Source organism: Kryptolebias marmoratus, linkage group LG9 (assembly GCF_001649575.2).
Source record: "Kryptolebias marmoratus isolate JLee-2015 linkage group LG9, ASM164957v2, whole genome shotgun sequence".
Taxonomy (NCBI): domain Eukaryota; kingdom Metazoa; phylum Chordata; class Actinopteri; order Cyprinodontiformes; family Rivulidae; genus Kryptolebias; species Kryptolebias marmoratus.
The window spans coordinates 20,240,960-20,267,154 of NC_051438.1; the positions used below are offsets into that span (position 1 = coordinate 20,240,960).

The 26,195-nt window shown below is 42.3% G+C and overlaps 3 protein-coding genes across 4 annotated transcripts; all 3 read right to left on the reverse strand.

Moving 5' to 3' along the window:
- Positions 1-1,713: 1,713 nt before the first annotated feature.
- atl3 (atlastin 3) lies at positions 1,714-13,682 on the reverse strand. The gene is made up of 14 exons (XM_017408495.3): positions 13,497-13,682; positions 11,533-11,755; positions 10,720-10,854; positions 8,640-8,744; positions 8,499-8,549; positions 7,102-7,158; positions 6,926-7,018; positions 6,684-6,822; positions 6,476-6,603; positions 6,332-6,388; positions 6,174-6,245; positions 4,995-5,186; positions 4,640-4,879; positions 1,714-3,686 (listed from the first exon to the last, which is right to left on the reverse strand). The coding sequence occupies exons 2-14, from the start codon at positions 11,734-11,736 to the stop codon at positions 3,624-3,626; spliced, it is 1,536 nt and encodes a 511-aa protein (XP_017263984.1). The 5' UTR covers positions 11,737-11,755; positions 13,497-13,682; the 3' UTR covers positions 1,714-3,623.
- Positions 13,683-13,806: 124 nt separating this feature from the next.
- On the reverse strand, positions 13,807-18,971 carry si:ch211-145o7.3 (forkhead box protein N3). The gene is made up of 5 exons (XM_025004228.2): positions 18,822-18,971; positions 17,169-17,806; positions 16,840-16,961; positions 15,830-15,885; positions 13,807-15,482 (listed from the first exon to the last, which is right to left on the reverse strand). Exons 2-5 carry the CDS (start codon positions 17,760-17,762, stop codon positions 15,124-15,126), a joined length of 1,131 nt encoding a protein of 376 aa, XP_024859996.1. The 5' UTR covers positions 17,763-17,806; positions 18,822-18,971; the 3' UTR covers positions 13,807-15,123.
- Positions 18,972-19,931: 960 nt separating this feature from the next.
- On the reverse strand, positions 19,932-25,370 carry yif1a (Yip1 interacting factor homolog A (S. cerevisiae)). 2 transcript variants are annotated; one of them, XM_017408078.3, is made up of 9 exons: positions 25,134-25,370; positions 24,799-24,834; positions 23,201-23,445; positions 22,855-22,959; positions 21,857-21,935; positions 21,714-21,771; positions 21,484-21,639; positions 21,039-21,132; positions 19,932-20,598 (listed from the first exon to the last, which is right to left on the reverse strand). In XM_017408078.3, exons 2-9 carry the CDS (start codon positions 24,827-24,829, stop codon positions 20,440-20,442), a joined length of 927 nt encoding a protein of 308 aa, XP_017263567.1. In that variant the 5' UTR covers positions 24,830-24,834; positions 25,134-25,370; the 3' UTR covers positions 19,932-20,439. The 2 variants fall into 2 exon arrangements, with proteins under 2 accessions (XP_017263567.1, XP_017263566.1); XM_017408077.3 differs by having other exon boundaries at positions 25,130-25,369.
- Between the last annotated feature and the right edge of the window lie 825 nt (positions 25,371-26,195).

Below are 26,195 nucleotides of genomic sequence, written 5' to 3' on the forward strand. Positions count from 1 at the left end.
CAAATTAGGTTCGCGTTTTTAAATTACAAAATAATGACCACATATATCTCTATTAACCTTTAATTTGTGTAGTTTGTGTTGTGACATTATTACAGCTCTTATTAAGCTGTAATAAGCGCTTTTATTTGCGACACTAATGGCGTCATTAATGAGTTATAACGGGCAGCATAAAGGCGGTCCGTGTGTTTCGAGGAAGTGCGGAACTCCTCCTCCCCTTCTTCCCCCTTTCTCCTCCCTTTCGTCCCGTTTTCGTTGAACTCGCTTCCTTATATGGAAGAGAACGGCGGCCGGTGTGGGTGCACGCGCCTCCTCGCTCACGGCGCGAGGAGGGCTGGGCCGAGACGCCGGTCGCTTCCATATAAGGAAGCAGGGGACGCGAAATTCACCCCATCCAAGATTTATACATAATTTATTATTTTTATTATTATTATTCTTTTGTTCGGAGGCGGCATGCCGACGTGGGGGGAGAGGAGCGGGGCAGCCGGCGGGATGGGAGGAAGAGGAAGGAGGAAGAGGACAAAAATAAAACGTTTGTAGATAGAAACAGTCAGACATCTTAGGACCAGGGCGAAGTGACGCTAGAAGACTGACCTGCGTTTATAACAGAGATGGCTATGGCAAACAGTTGTATCATATAATCAACACACAGCAAACACTGCTGGGTTACAAACAACTCACATTGTTTTACTTTATTAAACAGAACTGATACATATGACACCTGCTGGCGTAGAACCTTACAGTGTTCTGTTATTGTGTTGTTGTTGTTTTTTTCAAATTTAGCTGCAGTATGTGATGTGGCATTCCCGGTGTGCCTTCTTTCGTTGTGGAGAACCAAAACCAAGGGATTTTTGGAACCAGAGTCTGTGCGCTGGGGATGTGGGGCTTTAAGCCCCGCCTACAGTTATGTCACATGACCTTTCTTTTAGGTACGAATTACAGAGTACAGCAGCGAAGAGTCTGAAAATAAATGTTTGTTTACATGAAGGGGGCGGGACTTAAAACCTGTACAGGAGCCATTTGTTTGGTCCAGTTCATAACACAGATTATGTTCTAGGTAAGACGAATCTATCTGTAGATGCACAAAAATGGAGAACTGAATTATGAATATCTGCTGTCCAAATATTATATGACAAATGAGCTTGCCATAGTTGAACTCATATTTCCCGTTCCAGCTGACAATATAAGATGTTCTAGCAATGGTGATTAAAAACTGCATTTATGGTTCATATTACAAATTTAACAGAACGTAGAACAGATTCTTGCGTACAGAACCACAGGGGGCTCACCAGTCTTGTCCCAGAGTGCCAACACATAACACAAAGCAACAACAACAACAAAAATAAAGTGACAAAATGGAAACAAAGAGAAGCACACCAACAAAAAAACCTGACAAATCATTCTTTAAGAAATAAAAATTAATTGCAAAAACACAAAAACACCAATGACTTACAGCTACTTTGGTTTTAATTTGCAGTACATGCCTTAAACTTTTAAGTTAAATGTATAATTATGAAATAAAATAAGCAGTTATGTCATTACTACATACAAAAATGTCTAAATTTTATTGAAATTTACACAAATAGTATTTTTTCCAGCCTGAGAAGGATCAAACTCAGTGCTGTCTGCCTCCTGGCAGGTCTTTGTGTTGGTGAGATTTAAAATCAATTCATTAAAAAACAAAGAAATCAAAAAGGAAAGAACAGATTACACCGGTACAGTAACTGCATCAAGCTCTGTTTATTCTTTGTAAAACAGCATTTTGTCACGTCAAGGCCACTGAACCACTGCAAGAGATGATTACATTGGTTGTTATTATGATAAATGCATGCATTTCATTTTATTTTAAACTTTTGGAACAAGCTGTGTGCAAAAAAAAAAGCACCAAAGAGAAGAAGTGCAAAAAGTAAGACATCCTGAAGTCTCCTCTGGTAGGAAAAAGGGCAGATGTTAAAAAGTGCAGCACGATGGTGAAGAAATGAAGGATCGTCCACGTTTTGAGTCACGTTTTTACCCTGAATTCTTAGGACTTGCATATTTAGTTGAGTTTAGTTTTATAAGCTTTTTATTTTGTGCTAAAACTGACTGAACACATTACGCCACGAGGAGCCCGCTTCTTTTCTCTTCATGCTAAACTTAAAAAAAAAAAAAAAAAAAACAACCCACCAAACGGCTTCCGTTTCACTTCTCCAATCAGAAGGAGACCTAAAATAAAGCCTTTTGTCACGCGGAAGACTGTTGTAATCACAGTGCTTTAATCCACAACCAAATTTATTCTAAGAAGCTCCGCTTGGCCCCACAAACAAAAAGCGACAGAAAAAACACACAAATGATTGGTCGAACTGTTGCTCCACGTGAATATAAAACAAATATGTCTGAATTTAGCTCTTCTTTTAACGTTCTGTGATGTGTTGTGCAGCCGTCACATGTAACAAATCTGGAATGAAACCTTTATTTTGTAAATATATATATATAAAAAAGAGCAGTAAGTAATAAAATCTGCTTAAATGTTTTATTTACTTGTAGCCTCGGAGCAGCTTTCTATCAGACACAACAGTGAGACGTCGGTGCCGTCTCTGCTTTGCTAATATGACCGGAAGTTAACATTTAAGGACGAAAAGCACGACTTAAACGACTACATCTGCGTCGTTTAAACCCTTCGACAGTTGTGTAACAGTCTGGAGCAGCTACAGTCATTTCCTGCTGGTTTCTTTAGTTTTTGGTTTTGGTCTGTTTGAACATTTATGTGTTCGGCGTATGGGAATGAAAAAAAGTGACTTTTGTTCAATTCAGTTTCACGATCAGGTGTGTCTGCTTGCTCCCCAGAGTGTATTTTAGCTTAGATTTGCTCACACATGCAGCGAATGGAGTAAAACAGATCAATTTAAGCAACATTTAAAGGTAACTCTTTGGTCGACCGTGTCCCGTAACAGAATTCCTAAGAGAGTTTGAAGCTTTTACAGACTATATTTCACAATAAAACGCATTCTCTAGCATCGCGTCTAAATAGCACGAAGAAAGTGTAACATTGCTCCACCGAGGAACGAATAAACAGCTGAAAACTTTAACTACAAGCAGCATTTTACGTCTGCGGCATAGAAAGTGCATTTAAACTCCTCCTCCTAAAGAAAGAGCGACAAGAAACGCTCGTTTTCAAAGCGACTTTTAAAGCAAATCTACAAACAGAATGGAATGTTTTAAGGTCATGAGTAAAAAACCGGAGCTGTAGAAACATGTTTTAAATGTATAAACTGCATTAGGAAGTATTTTAAAGATAGCTCAAAAGCAGCCCAGGTGTCTCAGCCCTGGTAAGATGCAGCCGCAGTTTTTTTAAAAAAAGAGAAAAGAATGATTATGAAGATTAAAGGTAAACAGAGAGTCCAACTTGTAAACTTGTGGGGGGGAAAAAACCGGCAGTGTTTTGTGGAAACATGGCCGATCGGAGGGTTTGGAGCGTCGAAGCCTCGGACCGATCAGAGATGCTGGTGCGCTGACCCGGAGTCACCTGGAGTCAGTGAGGTGGATGGACGATAAGGCTTTAGTGCTGAGTGTGTGTGTGTGTGCTCTCGGTGGTGTGTGTGCAGTTTGCTCTGAGCGGAGGGAGACTGCGAGGCTCCGGAGGGCCTTTAGCTGGACTTCTTCTGGAAACTGGCGTCTGGGCCTCTCGACTTGTTTAACGCCACGGTGGCCTGAAAACAGAACCGGGGGGGGACAGGTTATGAGACAGCACGGCGACTGAAGCAGGTGAGACAGCATTCGATGACTTTATGGATCATAGTTTAACGATGAAAACCCAAAAAGAAAAAAGCTGTGACTGAAGCCGGTTTGTGAGGATTTTCCTGTTCAAACCCAATCAGCTCTTAATTTATTTATTTTGTCGTTTTATTTAATCAACATTTCGGTTTGAATAAAAATCACCTTGTTAACACATCTGTGTGGCTGCTGATTCAGCTCTTTCAGGACGCTACGGCTCTCTCTTGGAAATCTATTTCAGCGTATTTAATTTGTGTCTAAACTTCCTTTTCTTGTGCTTCCTTTTGAGTCCTTGTCTTTTTATGTCTCCTAATGCTTCCTTTTTGTCTCTTTATGTTCTTTTTGCTATTTATGTCTTGTGCTTTTTCCATCTTTCTGTCCATCCTTCTGATTTAAATATTTCAATGTTCACTTTCACCATTTTCATCAAAGATAACTCAGCAGTCACACACTGCATTTTTGCAGAAAATGCTAATTTTCCTAATCGTAGTTGTATTTATTTTAATTTCAAAACCAGAAGTTACTTAAGGAGGACTGAAATGATCCATAGAAAACGGGCAATGAAATGATACCAAAAACAGACGGGAAATATTAATAATAATCGTCAAGTTGTTCACAGATAAACGTGCTGCAAGAGTATACCAAATTTAAATTCAAATCTGTACATTTTTAAAGGTCTTAACTCAATAAAAGCTCTTTTGTCGTAACTTACAAAAACAAACTGTAAGAAGCTTTTCAAACAACTGTTTTTAACTCTAATATCTGCGTCTCATTTGTGTCCCTCATCAATTGCTCCCTCTAGTGGCCACAACAAGTGGTGAACGTGTATAATGTGTGGATGTGTTTTAGACATATACGGGCAAAATCTGGCCCCTCCGTTTCCTCTCACCTGCTCCAGGACGACACCTGCGGCCTGGTCGATGGCTCCGCCCACGTTCTGGTACCGACCGGTGTAGCGGATGAAGCCCCACGCCAGCATGGCCACCATGACCAAGCCCAGAGAGCAGTCGCACAGCACGGCGATGGTGGTCAGGCCGATGAAGAACAGGACGCCGGACACAATGTAGAGGATGCAGATGAGCACAAAGAGCACGGCGGGAGTCCGGAAGGCGCTGAAGAGGTTTTTGGCCTTTCAGAAAAGGACAAACAGATGATTAGGAGCAACTCCGGGCTGCCATTAATGGAAACAACCACATGTTTGATGAGTTGTCCCTTTAAAGATGCTAAAAGCAAACAGGCCGAACCTCGTTGTGTTTGCTAAAAGACAGCCACATCTCCTCCAGCTCCTTTTCCAGCTGCTGCTGGTAGCGGTCGCAGAACTCCTGCCCGCCCATTTTCTTGGTGGATGCAAACGTGTGGATAGCTTCCCCATGGAAAAAGCGGTGTTTCTCCTCCAGCGAGTTTGGATCCATATAGGGCAGATCTCCTCCGCAGATCTACACGGGAGGACACAAAGAGACAAGTTACAGCAACAATTTTTTAAAATAACGACACAAGCACACGTTCACACTGCATGTTTATGAACACATGCATAAACATGTGGCCTGAGGGACAGGCTGTAGTCGATGTGGTTCTACATCATCTCCTCCCCTCCCATCACCCTCAGCGCTCCTCAGGGCTGTGTGCCGAGCCCCCTTATGTTCACCCTGATCCCGTACAACTTCTCAGCGAAACACCCGGGCTGTCAGACCGTGAAGCTCGCTGATGACACGGCCGTGGGCAGACGCATCGCCAACAATGACGAGTCTGGCTACAGACAGGAAGTGAGACATCTGGAGGGGCAGTGCAAAGAATACAACCTTCACGTCAGTGTAAAGGAGACCAAGGAGGTGACACCGACGCTCCTTCCCCTGCACGTGGTGGAGTCCAGCTTCAGCTGCCTGGGTGCGCTCCTAATAGACCACCTGACCTGGAGTGGCACCACTTCCAGCCGGTAAGGAAGGTAAATCAGTACTTCAACTTCCTCAGGTCTCGGCTCCTTCTACAGATGTGCTGTAGGGAGCGCCCAACGCTCCAGCATCGCCGAGTGACGCTGCAGTTGTTCTGTGGCTGCCTTCCCAACACCACAGACATTTACACCTCCAGATGCAGAATAAGGCTCTCCTGAATCATGACAAAACCCCACAGTGTCTTCTCCTCCCTCCCTTCAGGCATTAAGAGCAGGACCAGCAGACTGAGGAACAGCTTCTACCGTGGCGCCATTAGGGTGCTGAACTCTGGCAGTCGTGCTGTTGTTTATTTAACTGCTGCTAATGTTATTTATTTCACTACTACTGTTAGTATACCACAATTATCTGTTGCTGAGTAGATTTCGTTCCACTCCAATAAGATTTCCTTAAATATATTTTATTTTCCAAACCGCCTAAAAGGATCAGGATGCAGCGTAAAGACGATGTGGGGTTGTTGGAAATGAACAAACTCACCTTTTCCATGTTCTTGTGATACTGATCTTTAGCCGTTGCCACAGCTGCCAGGTTGTTGGCCTCGGCTGTAGCCTGGAGAGTCAAATGCACACGTCTTAATCATATCAGAGTCAGAAACAACCATTCCCTGCTGAAACTTGCACTCATTCTGCACGTACCATGAGCATAGTCTTCGGCTGTGGCAAATCTTCTCCTTGGTAAATCTTAATGTAGGCCTGGGGACAGAAAAGAAAATATGGCGTGAGCGGTGTGACGAGCCTTTCCGGGCTCGGCGAAGGAGCTAAGACGATGTGGATTCTTACCTTGAAGAACTCGAGCAGGCCTCTGCACGTCACCTTGTTCCCGTTGATCTCCTTCTCAGCCAGGTGGTTAGGATGCAGCAGTTTAGGAATCAATTTCTGCAGCTGTTCTTTGAAATCCGGGGCCACGTCTGACAAGAGGACGCACGACTTTTAGCGTTGTGCCGAACGACCTCCTTAAAACAACATGATGAAAACCCGAGGGTCTTACCATGAAGTTGTCCTTTAAAAGCAGGATGGGTGGCGACCTTCAGCCCGGGATGAGGCAGCAGGAAGCAGGAAATCTTGGTGAAGCATGAACGGATGTGTTCCCTCACTGTCTGCAGCTCTTCGTGCTGAGCGTCTTTCACCTTTAACAACAAGAACATTAAGCTCGGTCTTTAAAATCAGCTGGGTGCGACCTCACTCAGGTGTATTCAGTAGATCTGGCTAAGTCAAAAGACAAACTGGTACCTGTAACCGTTTATCCAGGAAGTCGTTCCCGCCTTTAAACCCGTAGGAGTATTCATACGGAAAGCTCCAGTCCCTGACCAGAAACATCAACGACTGTAGGGTGAGAGAAAAGGTCTCGATTTAAAACAAACAAACAAAGAAATCCACTCAAGACGAACAACAATCGTTTCTTCTACCTGAAAAGGCTTCTGGAAGATCTCATCCATGGCGAGACGACCGTATTCTGTGAAAAGCTGCAGGAAAGAGGCACAGAATCATCAATGATGACTGCAGAAACGCAAAAACCACAAGTTCAACTCAAATTAGGAAGTAAAATTATTTAAAGAAACGTCTGAAAACTGCAGAAAAGTTTATATCAGGTGTTTTATAACAGATATAGGGTCACTTGGATTTCAATTTATTAATTATTAACTTTCATTTAAACCATAAAAACACCACATACGGATCATGTAGTAAACTGAAACACCTCTAAGGTAGTTTTGTTTTAATGTTACTATTTAATACAATAAAGACACAGGTTTCCAGGCTTTTTTCTACATTATTTTGTCATAGATTTATTCACGCTTTCAGGCGCAATAAGAGCAGAATAACAAATAAAACCCAATCTAATAAAACTTACAGACTTCAGTGTGCTCTAAAAACGTCCTCCTGATAAAAGTCAGTGTGAAACAGAACCAATATTATAAATATTTAAAAACTATTGATATTTTTTGAACAAGTAATGTATTCTTGACAGACAATAGTGTCAAGTTTGTATGCTGGACAATTTGTTTTTGCCTCAAAACAATAAATGAAGCGAAATATGAGCTCTGTGCCACATGAACTGATGTCTTCGTTGCCTTTGTTTGTTCATTTCAAGTCAAAAGGCAGGAGGGAAATGAAGCCTTGCAGCTTTATGAGATGAAAAGGGATCATTCGGCACATTCGCCAACAGTGGGAGCCCCAAACAAGCTGCAAGCTTCCAACAGGGGGCGAAAACAGGCCGTTCTGCCCGTTTTATTTGTCTAAATACAGTCAGCTGACTGGCGTGGTCGGGTTTTCAAATTCGCTAAACACAAAAAGCAGCAAAGTTGTGATTATTCTTGTGCTACTCATAATTATAATCAGTAAACACGGGAGCTTCGTTTATTTACCTCTGCCCTCATATATTCAGATCTCAAAAACAGCAACAATCAAAGTTAAACGGAGGCAGAAGTGAAGTTTGACTCAGAGGTTACAGACAGCTACAAACCCAGAGCTGTCCTACGTCCTCGTCCTGTCATGTTTTACTGACAGCCGTCTGGATGCAACAGAACCTCGCCGTCGGTTTCAGCTGAGGCCAAATTATCAGTGAAACAAACAGATGTCTCAGAAGTGACACATTCACTGTTGTTTCTTTACGTTAAAATTAGTTTATTCAGATTGATTTAAACAGAATGTGATCAAGGGGCAGCTGAAAGTGCTCTGATCTGATCTAGTGCGGCCCCATAATTAAAGAAGTGGGTGGAAATGATCGTTTGAGGCATAAAAATCAGCTGGAGCGTCTCCTGTGAGGTCAAAGGTCAATCCTCCTTCCGCCACAGCACAAACTGACCTGCAGCTGCTGCAGGTCGTCCTCTTGGATGTTCTGCGAGATGTTGTAGATCTGCAGAAAGAGAAGCCGTGTCAGGTCCCGCAGCAAACCAAAGGAGAAACTTTGAAGTTCAGAGGCGGTCGGAGGGGGGGGCGGAGTCACCTGAACTGAACTGGTCATGGTGCTGAGGGCAAAGATGGTGGCGCAGTCCTTCACCGTGGACTGGTCGTCAAACGCTCCCTGAGTGTCCATCAGGACCACGGCCACCTGCAGCGGAGACGGACGAGACACGCCGCGTGTTAAACATGGCTGAAGCAAATTAACTTTATTTAACGAGAACTAACCACATCTGAACAATTTAAAAACTTTATTTTGCTACTAAAAAGGGTCAACGATAAATGTTTAGCTGGACTTTTATGTAAACATTTAACCAAAAATAAATAAAATTATTATTTGGGTCATCCCAAAAGCATTTTTAACTTGGTCTCTGGATATTTCCCGTTCTTGTCTTTTAAAAAAACTCAGTAAAGGAAATGAAACATCTCTAAACAGTTTAATAAATGCGCTAGTTGAAGTGAATTCAGTGCTGTGGGTTGCTTTTCTGTTTGTACTCAGACGTTTTTCAAATTCCAAGATGATAAAAATCAGCTGGAACACCCTCTAAAGTTGGAGTTTTGACTTAGAAAAGATCAATTCCCTACTTCTAAATCCATCCAGGCTTAAAGGCAGTGATAGCAGCAGTGTCAGACTTTGTGTTTTTTACTTCCAGCTCTGTTATTGGACATGCTGCCTCAGAGCTCAAATGCTTAGTTTGCTGAGAAACCCATCGCAATGGGCTTGTTTTTGGCTCATAACACAGAGCACAGCAGTTGACAAATACTACTGGTTTTCTGATTTGCATCACGAACACGGTGAAGTCGGGTCTGACGTCAATCACCGGATCCGACTTCGGGTTGGACACGAGCTGAGACTATGAAAACCAAATTAAGATTATATTCAGGGCTCAGCTTCAGCAGAACTGATGTCTATTATTAGTCTGGGATGAAGTGAGCGAAAGCAAAACAATCAGAAATCTCTCGCTTTGTCTTTTGTTTCCAAGAAGATGAGCTCAGAGAAAAAAAACCCCACACCAATACAGACCTAAAACCAAGTGGAGCAACAAAAGTAAACGGAAAACATGAGCTCCTACATTTGTTTAGCTTCCAGGTTGTTATTATGGTAATCTACGTTTCTCTAAACCTGCAACCTGTGTCCTCAGCTTTAAACATCAGCAAACCTAAACTGAGACAGAGCAAAGACGCAAACATTACAAATATAATTATCTACTAATAACTCACGAAAAGGAAAAGCTGACAGATTGAAATCTTCCCCTGAGGTCTAATTTATCCCACTTTGCAATGAGTTCCTCAGACTCTGTCCCCTCTTACGTTGGGGGGACACAGATTTCACTCTTTGCAGATTCTGAAAAGACTTGGAGGACGCATAAACTAGATTTTTGTGCAACGAATGAAAGACCAGGGATCAGCCCCTGATAACTCATCTAAAGCCAGGTGAACACATCAAACTCTTGGGAGGGACTCTGTAGTCCAGGTCTGCGTTGCCGGCACTCTGCCTTTCTCGCCGTTCGCCACATGGACACATTAGGCTAACGCACCAACTGTCCCCGCCTTCTCTCGCTGTTTTACAGAAGCTGCCATGTGGTATTTGTTACCATCTACAGTTCGGCATTGTTGTTCTGATATTCCTGGTTCTTCCAGTTGTCTTCTTCTGGTGCTACTTCCTGTGTCCCGCCCACTTTTTTTTTTTTTGGCAGCACGCGTTCGCAGTCGGGTGTAATCGGTTCACGCGACCCGACTCAGTCCTGATTCGGATGAAGAAATCGTGACTGAGGTCAGGTGTGTTCCCCTCGCACACTAACGTATTTTTTTGTGCCGACTTGTCACATCGACTGTCCCCAAGCAGCGCAGTGATGCAAACTTTGCCCAACTGGGAATCCTGGGTAAAATTTATATATTAAAAAATAAATAAATAAAATGGTGTAGTGTGTCCTCAGCTTTAAACATCAGCAAACCTAAAATGTAAATATGTCGACTTTTTACGAAGCTGCTGCTAAAGGAAACAGACTTTAAATGATTTTTAATAAATAAATACTTATTTATAAGTAGGATCTATGCAGTCAGAATTTAAATCTGTTTTCTTTTATTGTTGATTTGAGGAGAACATGATCTCAGAGTGTGAGCACCTCTGTTCCGTCGCTCTTTTGGACAGTGAAAACTTCGCTCCACAGCTGGATGCCCGTCGTTTCGGGCTCCGAACCACCTCGCCAAGAAAACCCGGTCAGCTCCTCGTCGTCCTGACCCAGCCAGTTCTCGTCCCCCTGGAGGAACGTAAAAAAACAAACAAACAAATCGAACGATGAAGAACTGAAGAAGGCTGACCGAGGCTTTCAGATACAGCCTCGTTCCAAGAGATGAGAGACGTCTTGCCACGTCATGTAAATGAGCTGTTCAACCGTTTTGCATAATTTACAACACAGCGAGTAGTTTTCTAAGAGCGCAAAGCTTTCAGATCATAACTAAAATCTCACTTCTTTTCTTCTTTTAACCGACTCAAAAGACTTAATGGGAGTCATAATTTAATACTTGATGTTACAGGAAATGTTTTAATGGCGACTTAAAAACAAAAAGAAAAAAAATCAATAAAAATCATCACTGAGTACTGCAAATGTAATCTCAGACATGATGTGAAAACCATTAAACAAAAGAGCATTTATAGACTGCACTTCCTGAGAAAGACATCAGCTAAATTCTCCACTGGTTGTCTTCACTAAACGAGTTTGTTCACATGTTACAGAAGGGACTGGTCCTCATGTTGCATGACCGGATTCATGTTTTCATTCTGGCCCAACCTTCAGGCTTCAAACCATCCAAAAAAAAAAAAAGGGGACGAATCTGAAGTCGACGCCCTGAAGCACCTAAAAATCTCTCACATAATTTCAGCGCTCAGTTCAGTAAAGAGTAACCGTGAGGCGCTGAACGACGCAGCCACTTCCCACCTTTCTGTGCATGTAGCGGATCATGAAGTCGAGGAGGAAGCTCTTCCCCTTCCTGAACGCTCCGGCCACTGACAGCACCACCACATGTTTTTCCCGGACTTCTGGCGCTAACAGAATCTTAGCCAAAGCCTCGGTGTTCAACGTGAAGGAGTGGTTATCCTTGGACACCTCGACAATCTGAACTGGGCCCGGCTCACTCCACATCCTGCAGAAGTGCACGTCTCTGTGAAAGTACAAAAATAAATATATACATCGAGTGGGTTTTCAAACTGAGATCTTTTCAAATTTGCAACAAGTATCTACTTTTTTTAAATAGCTGAAATAATCTGCATAAAACTAACAATTAATTTTAATAATTCTACAGTTTTAAAAGGGTTTGTCCACTCTGCTGTCTTCACTCTCTCTTTATTTAATTTTCTGCATATGAGGGACATAAAATGTTTCCATGTTTCCAGAAGAAAAACCATACCAACAAAAAACAAACAGGACAATAATTCAGCTGCTTGGTGCAGACAGGGGGTGAAGAGGGTCGGGTTTGGTGGATTCAGTCATGTCAGTCTGCTGTTTGCAGACAACGTGGTCCTGTTGGCGTTGTGAGCGGTTCTCAGCCGAGATGAGGATCAGCACCTCCAAATCGGACGCCACGGTCCTCAGTCGGAAAAGGGCAGACTTCTCTCTCCCGGTTGGGAGTGAGGTGCTGCCTCAAGTGGAGGAGTTTAAGTATCTTGGGGTTTTGCGTACTTTGTACAGGTCTATTGAGGTGAGCCGCAAGACAAAGCCCTCCGTTTACCGGTCGGATGACGTTCCTACCCTCACCCGTGGTCATGAACTCTGGGTAGAGACCAAAGGAACGACCTCTCAGATACAAACGGTCAAAAGTAGTTCTCTTTTCCCCCGTAGGGTAGCTGGGCTCGCCCTTGGAGATAGGGTGAAAAGTCCTGCTACCTGGACGAGACTCGAAGGAGAGCCGCTGCTCCTCCACGTCGACAGGAGCCAGCTGAGGTGGTGCAGGTATCTGGTAGGGATGGACGCCTCCCTACGGAGATGTCCTGGGCGTGTCCAACAGGGAGGACCCATGTCTCTCAGCCGGTTTGGGGACGCCGTGCAAAGAGCTGGCTGTGGAAAGACATATCTGACTTCGGGACGAGCGGCAGATAATGGAGAAGGACAATAACTCATCACGAGACCAACCAATTACAACGAGAAGCTGCACAAGTTCCCCCCGAGGTTCACAGAGACATAAAATATGGATGATAATAACACACAGAGACATTTACTTGGTGGAAAGACAGTGCTGCCTGTGGCTGTGGGGTCCTTCCAGCAGAGACAATGTTTATCTCTGTGTGAGGCTGTCAGTGGGCTGCTCTTATCTGGTGTCATGCTGCTCTGCCTGCAGCTTTTATGGATTCAACATGCTCTCCAAAATAAATTTGACCATTTCAGCTGCCTGAATACACCTCTTTGTGGATCATTTCATGGGGACTGTGCCCTCCGTGGTGCCCAGCACGATGAGGATAAGACATTTATGAGTCACCCCATCAAAAAAAAAAAAAAAAAGCTCACTCCGTTTTCACTAAAACTCACCACCTCAAGGTGTGGCGTTGGAGGAGCCCGCATGCCTGCCATTTCTCTGCTGTGAATGTGTCTTAAAGTAATGGACGAACAGAAAATAAAAACCTGCAGACAAAGACGTGTTTGCAAACAGCCACTGAAGCTCGAGAGGAACCCGAATGCGAAGCCTCTCCTCGGTAAAAGCAGCCGAACTGCGCAAACTCGGCAACGGCCGACAGAAAACAATCTTAAAGCCCGAGCTAGCTAATAAACTAGCATGTGTTCAAATAAAAACAAAGCGCTAACGTGGTCGAAACTGGCTGTTGAGAAGATTGGGAGCTGAAAATAATAATAATAATAATAATAATAAATAAAACAACGAGCAATGCAAACCGCTTCTAAAACAAACTTACCCGCTAGCTTTAGCTGCAGTTTCTCGATGTAGTGTTGTCTCTGAGTTCCTTAAAAAGCTCCGCTACGGTATCATAAGAGCCGACAAGCTATTAACTTTTCACACTGGCGCTGTGAGGGAAAAAAAAAACAAACGACAAAAAAAAATGATGAGAACTTTTTTCCACCGCGAATCTGCCAGCCTTCCGCCTTCACCATGAGAAATGCCTCATGGGAAATGTAGTCTATGACGCGCTCGTCTCCCTTTACAAGCGTTCGTCAACGAACTACATGACCCGTTGGACCCAATGACGTAGACTATACGTCACTGGTTAGAGCGATTGTCGGTTTATGGGAAATGTAGTTTCGTAATTAAGTGACGAATGCGGAAGTACCGAGGAGGTAATGTAAAACAGGAATTTGAAGTTTTGCGTTTATACAAATGACATTAGAAAAAAATCACACGGATGAAACAAACGGTATCTTAGCAACAGGCTTTTTGTTTAAACAAAAACAGTGTAGATAATTGGTATAATCCTGTATGCTGTGGATATAGCTCCCTCCAACTGTGTTTATATGAACACCAAGCTGGTTTAATAGATGCTATTATATCTACAAATATTTTTAAAAAAGTTTAAAAAAAGTTCACAAGAACAGCATCACAGTTTTTATTTGTGAGATTACAAAATCTAAACCTTGGAGAAAAAAACAACAAAAAAGACATGCATTTTACAAACACATAATTAGCGCACCCCGACATGTAAGACCGTGTAAATGGCAGTGAGTTAGTCAAATTTACAATTAAACCTTTTTTTTTTCATTTAATTCAAGACGCCTTACTTTAAACTTCGTATCAGAGGTTTCAAATATACAGAAAACCATGAAAGTCTGGGATTACAAAACATACATTAATATAATAAATACATAAAATTAGCTCTACCAAACATAATCTGACAAAATAACAGATAAAGTAAAAAATTACAGAAAGAAAAGAGATTAACAAAAATAAAACTGGAAGTGAATTATATTACTTACTGACCAGTGCTTCTTTGTTCAACAAGTCTACAATCCTAATAACACAATAATTTAAATTTCTTGTAATTACTCATCTATTTTTGGAAACACAGATTTTAAGAGAAGGCAGAAGGTTGGTAACACCTTTAAATCTATTTAATAACACTTCAAATGTGGGTTAATTTGCAAACAAGTTTCCACATTACCTTATGCTGGTTTTAATGGGATATAAATAACTTTCACTTGATTTTATCCAGAAACAGGACCCCTGCTTGAATTGGAAGCACCTCTTCCTCCCCTGAGAACGACTTTAATCTGTTCGACAACATAAAAACTAACTGGGTTAATACTCTTCTTTGCTCCCGGTTTTAAATATAATTGTTTTGATATTGTTCTGTGAGTTCTGTGTGTCCAAAGTGCATTAATAGACGTGGAGTAAAGCGATCCATAGATGTTAGGTCAGCCCATCTATAGATCTATACTGACGTCTAAAGACACATTAATACATATTTCATAAGGCAGCGTCAGCATCTGAACGAGAACCATCGTCAATCTAAGTTTGTGTCAATTTGTCGAACTGTTTTAGACATCAACTGAAGAACTGTCTCTGCTTCGGATTCTAAATGGGGACACGAGTTAATATCCACCTCCTGCCAGGTCCAGCAGAGACCCGGCGGCCTCCTGGGCCTCGACGTCGAGCTGCAGGATCTCCACAGTCTCCAGGTCCAGCTCGGTGTCGCCGGGCAGCACCAGGTACTGGTACTGGTCAGACTGGTAGTAGTGTAACTCGATGTACCCGCTGTCAGACAGCGGGTCCTTCTCCGTGTCCCTGCCGACCTCGTCCTGCTGGTATTCAGTCGATTCCATGGTGACCAGTTCCTCGTGGTCCGGGGTCAAAGGGCACGGGGCGTTTTCAGAGAAGGTTGGATTATCGGCGGTCAGGATTTGGGGAGAGGAGGAGGAGGAGGAGAGGAGCATGGTGTGGGAAAAAGGCTCTGCGTGAGGGGAAGAAACATAAAAATCAGAACAAATAAAATGAACAACAAATGCGTCGATATTAATACCTAATTTACACGCAGGGTGATGAAACAAACACTGGACAGAATCTTAAACGAGCGTGTGGGGGTGTGGAGGGGGATGTCTGACGGAGTCCAAGCCAGGCTGTTGCTTGGTTACCACGGCAATGGAGGGCAGTTGCCACGACAACAGAACACAAACACAGGAACTATGCAGCGTGTCCAAAAAAAAAAAAAAGCTGCAGGTGATAAAAAATGCCTTGTAGAGCTGGTTTTCACCAACGAGGGAGGGTCAGACGTGTTGGGTTTACATTCTGAGGACTGACCTGAGATTTCCATCGAATCGCACGCCGCAGGCACCTCGTAGACGGCTCCCTCCAACCTGCACGCAACAAGACAAGACACACGACGTCCTAAATGTGCTGCAGGTTTAATAAATGTTAGCCACCACAGGTAAAAGATACCTCACAGGCATAGTTTAGTAGGTAACTTATTTATGCATCGCTATAAATATTCATCTGGTGAAGACTTTTTGGGCCTGACAAAAAAAAGAGACAGTTATCAGTAATTTCTTCCTTTGGAGATGTATATATATATATATATATATATATATATATATATATCCATAAACATAGGATAAATTGATGCCAAATGGCAGCTTCACATTTTAACTTTGTATTTATTCAATCCCGTTTCTTGGTTAGTTTATTATTTTGGAGCTGCTGGCAGCTGCTCGTGTTTATACAGAGAATAAAATGTTAAATGACGTTTTGTGGGAAAGTCCTGTATGATGTAGACTTTTGCACATCTTAACAGCAGCTCTGAAACCTCTAATTAGTTCACTTAAGCTAAGCAGCTCGTACTCTGCATATGGAGTTTTATCATAAAGCTTGAACTGTTTTTATAGCTTTAAACAACTTTTTCTGATGCTAAATTTTAAATAGTTTATTCCATTATTAATTAAGCTCCAGTAACTGGTGTTTATTGTTTTGATTGGGCTTTAAAACACCAGTTTTACTTAAAGTGAACCTGAAAGTGTAAATTATTTTTATTGTAAAGCTTATTTATGTTTCTATTCATGTATTTTTTTTTACTTTACATCCAGCAGTTCTTGCTTTATTTCCCTCATCTCCCTTCAGCTTTAATAATCCAACCTAATCTTAGTTTTGCTTGAATAATTCAGATGTTTCCTATGTGTGTCATCGTTACATACGCTTCCTGTTTGTGTGCGGTAAACAGGGGCTTGTTTCTTTAATATGTCCTGAGTTTAAATAAAAAGGTTTGCTGAACAGGAACTTGGAAACTGGCTGAAACGCGTGTTGTGATTTTTACTCACAGTGCCGGCTTGTTGATCAGATTACTGTTGGTGCTGTGATAACTGTGAGTCTTCCTCAGCACCTCCAGGAGCCCCGGCCGATACTCCGGACACACACACCACAGCGACCCCTTCCCCACCGACTGCAACAGACACACAAATCCACCTGTTACTCTGAAATAACCCTGATACATCAGAGACCGGAGGAGTACATGATAACGGCTGGCCTAACTGCTGTTCTCATGACAAATCATCTGGATTTATCGTGCTGCTCGAAGACTGTTCAGTAGTCTGGATTCTGTCCCATTAATGAATCATGTTGTCTTAAAAACCCAGAGTTGTGTCCCCACCTGGCTCTTGTCCCTCTGAATGCGGCGGAAGCTCTTGCTCAGGGACAGGTTGTGTCTCACGGAGTTCCTCCAGCCTCCAGTCGCTGTCCTGTAGTAGGGGAAGTTGTTCACGATCCAGTCGTAGATCTCCTTCACCGGCAGCCGCTTGCGTGGAGAGTCTTCTATCGCCATAAAAATCAAACTGCTGAAGGAGTAGGGCGGTTTGGAGGACGCCGGAGGAGGAGGAGGAAGGGGCAGTGCAGGTGAGCGGGGCTCCTGCTGAGGCAGCGGGGTCACTTTGGCGAGCGGCTGCAGAGGAAGGAGGTCGCCTCTCTGGTGCAGCCAGCTGAGGCAGGTCAGGTCGTTCTGGTCAGGCGCGCCCCCCCGTCCCTCCAGGCAACGGGACGCGGCGCAGTGCGAAAGAAGAGAGGACGAGTGAGGAGACTCCGCCGCCGCCGGAGAGGAGGAGATGGGGGACGGGGGGAAGGAGACGGGCGAGAGCGGGAGCGAGACGTCCGAGGAGGTCCACCGGGGCGAGGAGGTGAAGGGCGGCGAGCCTCCAAGAGGGGTGGGACGCGAGGAGAAAGAGGGCAGAGTGGGACAGCTGTTCTCCATCTCTGTCAGGAGGAAAACGCCCGGCGCATCCAGATGTGCAGCTGCTGAAAGATACGAGCAGAAAATCACACTTAGAGCTCATTCTTTGGATATTTTTGTTACATTTTAAATCAGCTTGAAACACTTAAAATAACTTTATAGGTTATAAATAAAAAATCAAACAATAATCCTTTATTACGGCCCACCGCTGAAGGTGAAAACGCAGCGATTTTATACAAAATATCCTATGAAACAGAGGACGGATTTTCACAAAACCTTCAGAAAGTAAACCCTGGCTGTACATCTGCAACTGATTAACCCTTAGAGCCAACCCAGTCCAAGATGGCTGCCACAGCTAACACAAAAATGGCTGTAACTCAGTCAATCTCACAGATACTGAGCAAGAATTTGTTGTGGTAGTCGCTGAGACAGATCCCCAAATTATACTCTGAGCTCCAACTCTGTTAGAAAAAAATCTCACAAACCACTGGATGGTAGTAGCTGAGCTAAAACACTGATAGGCCTTTAATTTGGTCCAATCTAAACAGTATTAGCAGCTGTGGATTTACACAGTATAATGTAAAGTGTTTGAACTTTATGAAGCTACATAAAAATAGTTATTAACTCTAACATATGAGGCTCATTTTACTTCAAATATCTGCCCTAAGGAAAATAAATAATAATAATCTCCATTTTAGTCCAGTAACATGTTTGCCAGTCGTTCCACTCTGATGAGCATCTTTTCTGTTCAAAGTCCATACCTCACATTTCCACCTCCTGGCTTGGATGTGTTCACTGAACAGGTGTAAGTTATTTTAAAAAGATCATAAACTTTAAATGCGTACTGACTGTGAGGCAGATCATAAATGAGCTAAAGGTAAAGTCTAGTTTAAAGTTTGAATATGTTGCCACATGGCTCTACTAAACAATACAGCAGGAAAATGGCGGAACAATATAAAGTTTCATTTGTCTGCTCAGAGAAGAGAAGCCGCCTTTCTTCCCCCCGTCCTGACACACAGGTAACCCCCTTCAACCAGACGGCTGAAGCTTTTTAAAACAACCAACTAACTAGCTACTCACCGGTTTACCAGCTAGGTAACTCCAGTGGAGACTAGTTGAGCTCCAGCGTCCGGGACGGGTCGGTTGGAAAGTGAAAAGGTGAAATCCTGCCGTCCAGAAAGTGAAGTCTCAGCCGGACACCTCTCCCTCCGTGCCCGAGCTGCGGTCCGCCGTTTCCATGGAGACCGAAAGGACGCTCCGCAGAGGCTGCGCGCTCCCGGGCGCGCTCCCGAAACGCCAGTCTGCGATCAGCCAGCGGGAGAGAGACAGCACGGTGTGTGTGTGTGTGAGCGAGGAAAAACAGTGAATGTTCAGAGTGCTAGAGGAGCTGAAACTGAGTTATTAAAACTGAAAGATACAAAACACTAGCTAAAAGCTAAAAGATGCAGAAGGCTAGATAGAAAGTGCAGAAGGCTAGCTAAAAGCTAAAAGATGCAGCTAACACTAGCAAAAAGTAGCAAAACAATTATTTAAAACCTAAAAGTAGCAAAATTAGAACAGTAGGTAAAAGCTAAAAGTTGCAAAACACCAAATAAGCTAAAAGATGCAGAGATCTAGCTAAAAAATATAAGCTAACTGAAAGACAAGAAAATGCAGAACCCTAGCTGAAAGCAAAAAGTATCAAAACAATTACTTTAAAGCTAAGAGTAATAAAAACAGACCAGCTAAAAGATGCAGGCTATCTAATTAAAAACATTACTTAAATTACAAATACATTAATAAAGTTAAACATTTAGAAAAGTAAAAACCTTTTGGGTCCTGAATGAGCCGAATACTTTGATATATGAATGGCTGAAACAGAACAAAGTCATTTCGTTTAAATGATACTTAATATTCTTATTATTGAAATGTTTGAGGGCATTTTGTTTTACTGATATTTTAGACAGATATGCTGATATGTACTAACAGCAGGTGGACATAGAGGCACTTCAGACTGAAGTATTTCAGTTTTAAATACTGGTGAGACGATCAGGGTCCCTCGCCTTTCACCCACCAGCTTCCTGCCACGCTGAAGAGCAACAGGAAAATGAAGAGGGACTGATTTTAAATGAACTTACAGGAACAAATAATATTAAACGTAGTGGTATTTTTAAGGTAAAGGAACCAATACAGAAGCTGCACACAGGGGAAAAAGGTGAATACACAAAGCTAAATATTTATTATCTTTCTACAAAAGTTCCAACATTGTCATGCATTGTCAAAGGTACTGCAGATAAATAAAATTCAGAATCAAAATCAGACAGGGAGATGAAGCAGCGGCATTTCCATTTCACCAAAACAACACTGGACACTCGAGTGTGACGTCATGTGGGTTTCTGTCCATGTGGGACGTACCTCGTGGCTTTAATACTTGAAAACACACCCAGTTATTAAAAAAAAAAAATCAAACAAAACTGACAATAAAAGCCCTTTTTAAGGTGTTTAATCTTATGTGGACAGCAATAAAGCATCTGTCGGATCACGGCAAACAAAAAGGGTTGTTTAGTTCCACACTTCCTGGTTTTGTTATCTGAAAACACGAGCTGCGGCTCAACACTTCGTACAAACGTTCCGAGTCCACGGACAGAAGAGGGGCGAGCACACGAACGCCCGGAAACCACAGCGCTGTTTGGGCTTTGGGCCGCCGAAGGCCTCATGGTCACCTGACCAAGTGCGAGGTTAACCAGTAAATGATGATCGGCTGAAAGACCGCCGTCGCCACGGTGATGTAAAGGCGGAGCTGCGGCTTGGCACTTGATCCCATTCCCATCGAGTCCGAGGAGAGGGAGGGGAGGATCTTCATCTTCAGGGACCGGACCTGTGAAAAGGGAAGCGACACCTTTGGAGTGAAAACTGTCCGGGCAGCGGGTGACAAAACTGAGACACCCGAACGGCTGAGGGGTGAACAGTCGGCCCGCTTTTCTGCAGATAAACCAGATAAACCAAGCTACAGGGTGAAGTGGTTAACTAGCATGACAAATTCACAAAACAACGTTAAACCGCTTCTATAAATCCACGTTTTTCCATTTTAAGTGGAGAAAAAGGTGTGGGGATTACTCTCGTATAACAAGGGACTAAAAGTCAACTTAAACCCTTTCAGTGACAAGTTTTACTTTGCTGTGAAATGGACAGCTGGTTTCAGGGAGCATCTTTTAGTTTTCAGCGTTTATCCCCTCAGATTCAGGCAGGATTAAGCGATGCACAGCAGCTTCACGTGAAACAGCTGTGGCAGATGTTTCGTGTGGCCACAATACTTACAATGAAGAACATAAGGGCACAGGAGGACCAGGCGAGGGCCACAAAATAACCGTCGCTGCCAAACAGTAAGCCACACAACACTGTGAAGATCATTCTAGATGAAGACAAAAACACGCAGTCACTCCTTACATACAAACCAAATGAATGAATTTAAATGAATCTAACATTTCCTGAAGGAATGCATATCATCCACCACCTTTCAAGCCAAACGTAAAAGATATCTGTTGTTGCTCAGAGTTCGTGTTAGGGATGAAAATATGTCTTTAAGTATCGCTTATTAAACAAGAGGAGATCCAACAGAGCAGCAGAAAATAAAATATAACTGTTTAAGTCTTCACCGTATACATAAATTAACATTTTAAAGTGCACAGAGCTTTTCTAATAGCAGATAGATCACACCCATTAGTAATCTGAGTGATGATTTAAAGATAAAGCACATATTTACCCAACATATTTGTATCCACTGTAGGCGATGAGATCAAACGTTGAGAGGTCGGAGTGCACCGTCAGCAGATACAAACTCAGCAACAGGACCAAGACCTCGATGATGATCCACACGAGGGCAGTGCTGGCACACAGTCCAAGGATCTCCGGACTGAATCTGCACACAGAGAGCAGCGTTACCAGGGCTCTCCTGACAACACACCGCTCTGAGTCAGAGGAACAATTACCCACCTCTTCTGAATACCAAGAGCCATCCCAGCAAGTAAAATGTAGGTAATGAAAGCCATGGCTGGTAAGAAAAATACATCATGTATTAAACAAGAGTCCCCCCCGATCACATCACTGAAACTCGTGTTTCCTAACGTGCAGCTTACTTGGTATGTAAAGATCCGGCGCATTCACGTCCTGTCGCGGCGTCATCGGAGAGTCCCGGTGGTAACGGACCTCCCAGTCCTGCAGAACCAATAAATACGACTCGTAAAAAAAAAACCACTCAAGAGTCCAACGGTGTGATATCCAAACTGTGTTTGGTGTCATTTTTATTAGTTTGGTTTCCGTTGGGACTAATCAAACACTTTCTTTATAATTATTATCATCACCAAGCTCAAAAAACAAACACTTGCAGTTTTTAGCAAATAATCCCTAAACTGTAGAAGGATAAATTTCATTTGTATTTGCAACAGCATCGGTAAATTCATGAACTCAACTCAGTAAATATGAGATTGGTGGACTTTAAAATCAACTGTATTCTTTTGTAATAAAAAAAGACTAATAATCTATTTTTTATTATTGTGAGAAAGGCCTCGTTATGAAGAGACGTGTAATCCATTTGCAGAGGTGTTTGTAATGTATTTTATAATAATTTATAAGAATAAAGGGGCTCTGTAGCACACAGGAACAGGTTATATTATGGTTTTATGAGACAGACCATGTTGTACGAGTTCACAGTAGGCTTGGTGTGACTTTGTAGACAATTTAACAAACAAAGTATGAACAAAATGAAACCATCATATTTGTACAAGTCACAGTAGATAATGTATGATACTGGTCTTGGGAAAAGGGTTTGCACTGACTGTAGTTTACGCAGGTTAAAGCCACACACTGTTTGTAGCGGCGTCTTATTTTACAATCAGAAAAAGCCAAAGAGTTTTGTCATTTTAAATACTGCACACGCTGGTAACCTCAGCCTGGGAATGTTCAGAAGCTCAACCGGAGAGCTGATAAAAAGCCAGATTATCATGCGTGCGGTTTCGTCGAAATAAATGTCAAAACAAGAGATACCAGAAAACAAAAAGCCGCGCAGTAACTGGGAGCTAAATGTTTTGTGTCGTCACATCCCGGCTGGGAACAAAGTCTGACGGACTCAGATTACCTGATGTGTGTACGGGAACATGAGGATCATAAGTTTCTTCAGCACATATCTGGTGTCGACTGCGAAGAAGTACTTCAGCTTGTTCACAGACATGAACCTGCTAATCTGAAAAACAAAGTGTGAACACCAGTTCAGCAGAAGTCAAAACCACCAGTCGGGTAGAACTTCACAAGTTTTCAGTCATCTGATGGTGATAGATTTATTTAAAATGTTAAGTTTTCCTTTTATAAGGAACTGTGAATTTTAATATTTAACTTGATTAAATGAAACTGACACAAATCAAAGTGATTAAAGTAAAACTAGCTGCTGCTGTTCCTCACATCTAAGCAGCCCTGTTGGTCCTCACCTCCTTGTTTACCATATCTTTCCCTTGGTTTGCTAAAGAGGAGCCGTACATCACGGCGGCGTTGGCCATTGGGTCAGTGAACAGGTTGTTGACCCCCACGCCTCCTTGCATGTGGTTCGATGGTTCCCCCATGTTGTAACCAGGAGCGTAAAACCCCTGGCTGCTCGCTCCAGAGGCGGCTGAGCTGGTGTCCTCAAACAAGACCGAGTCTCCTGTGGGGGGAGCTCCACGAGCTCTTTGTTTAGCTGCGGACAACACGACAGCACCGTCAGCACGGGGCGTTTGAGTTTCTATACTAAAATGATTTACACATCATGTCACGTTAGCATGAACAGTGTTTCCAAAAGCAAGAGAAAAAGGCTCACTGAGAAGGTTTCACATTAGGCTTTATAATGAGTCCTCTTTTGATCCTTTCTGTTAGAAATTTAATTTCACCAGAAAGTTAAAGCTTTAGTTTTGTTTTTTAAAAAGTACCCCATCATAACAGGCCTAAACGATTTAAATGAGCAAATTAAACCCAACTGCGGCGATTTGCAATCATTTAAAACTCTACGTGCGTTTGTAAACATTTCAAACGTGTTCATACATATTTTAACTTAAAAACTGTTTTTTAAAGCTAAATTTATTCATTTGGAGTTTAGAAAAGTTAGGAGTTAAAAGCAAAGTTTTCTTGTTTTTACTAATTCCAGTGAAAAAAAAAGGGATATCTTTCATTTTAATTAACCGAATCAGCAAAAGAGCTGTTCAAAAGTAGAAATGTGTTGTTATCAGGGTACTGCACATCTTTTAAAGGGACCATTATTGTCTCGTAATGGTACACAAAAACAAAAAAAACTACTAAGACCAATCACCGGGCTTTACATGCATTCATTTGTCATTTAGTCGTGAATCAAGTGACTCTAAAGTAGCTTTTACTTGAACACAACACTCATGTGCATGAAGTAATGTCTCTTTTTAAGGATGCTGCTCTCTGAGCCACAAGAGTGGGTACAGTGCACATTTCTTTACGCGGACTGTAAGATTTATCCCTAATCTCTCAAAGATGATCAGAAATGACCCGCAGGATACAGAGGAACGCAAACCCTTCATGTTGTCGTAGATGACAGATTATTCCTCTGGAAATTATTCATAGTTGCTGCGGTTCTGCGTTTCTTTAACCCCTTAAAATGTAAGCGTGCTGCTAGTGGGTGTACTTGAATTTTAACACCTGTTTAGGCAAAAGTTTCAAAATAATTTGCTTTAAAAACCACAACATATGAGGAGCTCATTCTCCAGATCTACACAAAGACTGATCGAATTAAAGTTTTTTTAGACACCAAGAGATGTTTGGGTTTTACAGACAGACGACTTTTATTTTAAATAAGACAACAAAAGGAGTCATCAGGGAGACAATACACGAATTTCACAAGAATATTCAGCAGCCTGTATCATTTATGGGTACGTTTACGTAAGAACCTGACCAGAAGTGTCATCATTTATCACTGTTCAGATAACAGCACATTAAAAAAAGAAAAAAGGGAAGTAGATACTGTGAGGTTTTACGTTCTGCAAAATTTTTGCAAAAAGAACAAACCCTGGTGATTCAGATTTCCACTTACTTGCTCGGTACCCGTGATGTGGCAAGTCCATTGTAACTGGAAATAATAAAAAAATAATAAAAAAAAACGTGTTAGCTACTTGAACATTTGACCTGCTGTAGTTTCCGCTGGCTTCGTGGCAGGAACCTCCACATCATTAAACTCCTCAGCAGAGTTAGCATAAATGCTAACTGACAGAAAAGCTAAGTTAATAACATCATATTTCCAGCTTATTGTCAGCGGACCAGGACAGGGCCTCATCTGCAGCGTTGTTCACATCTACTTTGTTTCTCTCAGCAATAAATGATAAATAACAAATAAATAAATACAGGAGATAAAGAGAAGCGCTTACCTACACGGCTAACGCTAGCAGCTAGCTCCGTGGCTAACTGCGCTCGGGTTGATCCCACCCATTCGCTCCGGTTGGTTCGCTCCTCGGTGCCTGCGTGGCACAAAAACACTCTGTGGTGAGTCCAAACACTTCACGGCAGGCCGTTTCACCATTGACTCGACATCTGACAGTTTAAAAGTCATTCAGCTGGCGCTGTATTTGCACCAGTTTGGGACATTTGATCACACTAGTTCGCCATCTTGGTGCAGTCGTTGGACAGACTCTTATTGGTAACATTTGTTGTGTCAGGCAGAGATACTTTAACCAACTAGTTGGAGCAGAAGCCAAACTGGTCATCTACAGTGACACACTAGTCGACCAAAAGTCATCTTGTCAATGCACTAGTGCAAATAACAACAAAACTAGTGCAAACTAGTAGTAAAAAGCTGCCACCATTGGCATAACTCAGCTTACTAGGACTACACTAGTTAACTAGTGCAACATAAAGTTTTAACTAATGAACCAGTACAGCCCCAGATATTAATTATTAGAATAGTTGAGCCCAATTTTGACCCATTAGTTAACTAATGCTGCTGAAAGGTTAGCTAGTTAACATGAAAAGTTTACTAGGTAACGACTCGCCAGCTTTTAAGGTCAAAATACTCATGAGTGAAACTAATTGGATCCAACATTTTCACTGGTTGACTTGTTAAAGGACATTTGACCTTGCTAGTTAACTAGTGCAGCTAAAATAGGTTTTACTAGTTAGTGAGGCCATTCACTGAACACACATCAAAACAGTTTGAATATTACTAACTATATAGTTAGTTCATATTTGACATTATTAATTAACTAGTGCAGTTAAAAATGTCCAAAAACATTTCCTAGTGTTCACTACTTAGCAAGATAAAACTTATTTTGACCATACTAGTTAACTGGTGTATCTAAATAATGTTTACCGGTTATTTAGTGCGTCTAAAATGTTAGTTATTCTAGTGTTAACATTACAGGTTAGTGGGTTTCAACCCGCTCACTAGATGTTAAGCACATTGTTACTTTACTAATTAACTGCTGTATCTAAAAAGGT

Excerpts from the sequence above, each read along its gene's own strand:
- atl3 (XM_017408495.3), bottom strand. The coding sequence starts at position 11,736 with ATGTGGAGTGAGCCGGGCCCAGTTCAGATTGTCGAGGTGTCCAAGGAT. Across the intron at positions 8,745-10,719 it reads AAAAGAGCGACGGAACAGAG|GTGGCCGTGGTCCTGATGGA; the intron begins GTGCTCACACTC and ends TCTCCGCTGCAG. Across the intron at positions 5,187-6,173 it reads ATCACAAGAACATGGAAAAG|ATCTGCGGAGGAGATCTGCC; the intron begins GTGAGTTTGTTC and ends CCTCCCGTGTAG.
- si:ch211-145o7.3 (XM_025004228.2), bottom strand. The coding sequence starts at position 17,762 with ATGGAGAACAGCTGTCCCACTCTGCCCTCTTTCTCCTCGCGTCCCACC. Across the intron at positions 15,886-16,839 it reads CTGATCAACAAGCCGGCACT|GTTGGAGGGAGCCGTCTACG; the intron begins GTGAGTAAAAAT and ends TGTTGCGTGCAG. Across the intron at positions 15,483-15,829 it reads CGATTCGATGGAAATCTCAG|AGCCTTTTTCCCACACCATG; the intron begins GTCAGTCCTCAG and ends CCCCTCACGCAG.
- yif1a (XM_017408078.3), bottom strand. The coding sequence starts at position 24,829 with ATGGACTTGCCACATCACGGGTACCGAGCAA. Across the intron at positions 21,936-22,854 it reads TGTTCCCGTACACACATCAG|GACTGGGAGGTCCGTTACCA; the intron begins GTAATCTGAGTC and ends TTGGTTCTGCAG. Across the intron at positions 21,772-21,856 it reads GCCGGATCTTTACATACCAA|CCATGGCTTTCATTACCTAC; the intron begins GTAAGCTGCACG and ends TTTTCTTACCAG.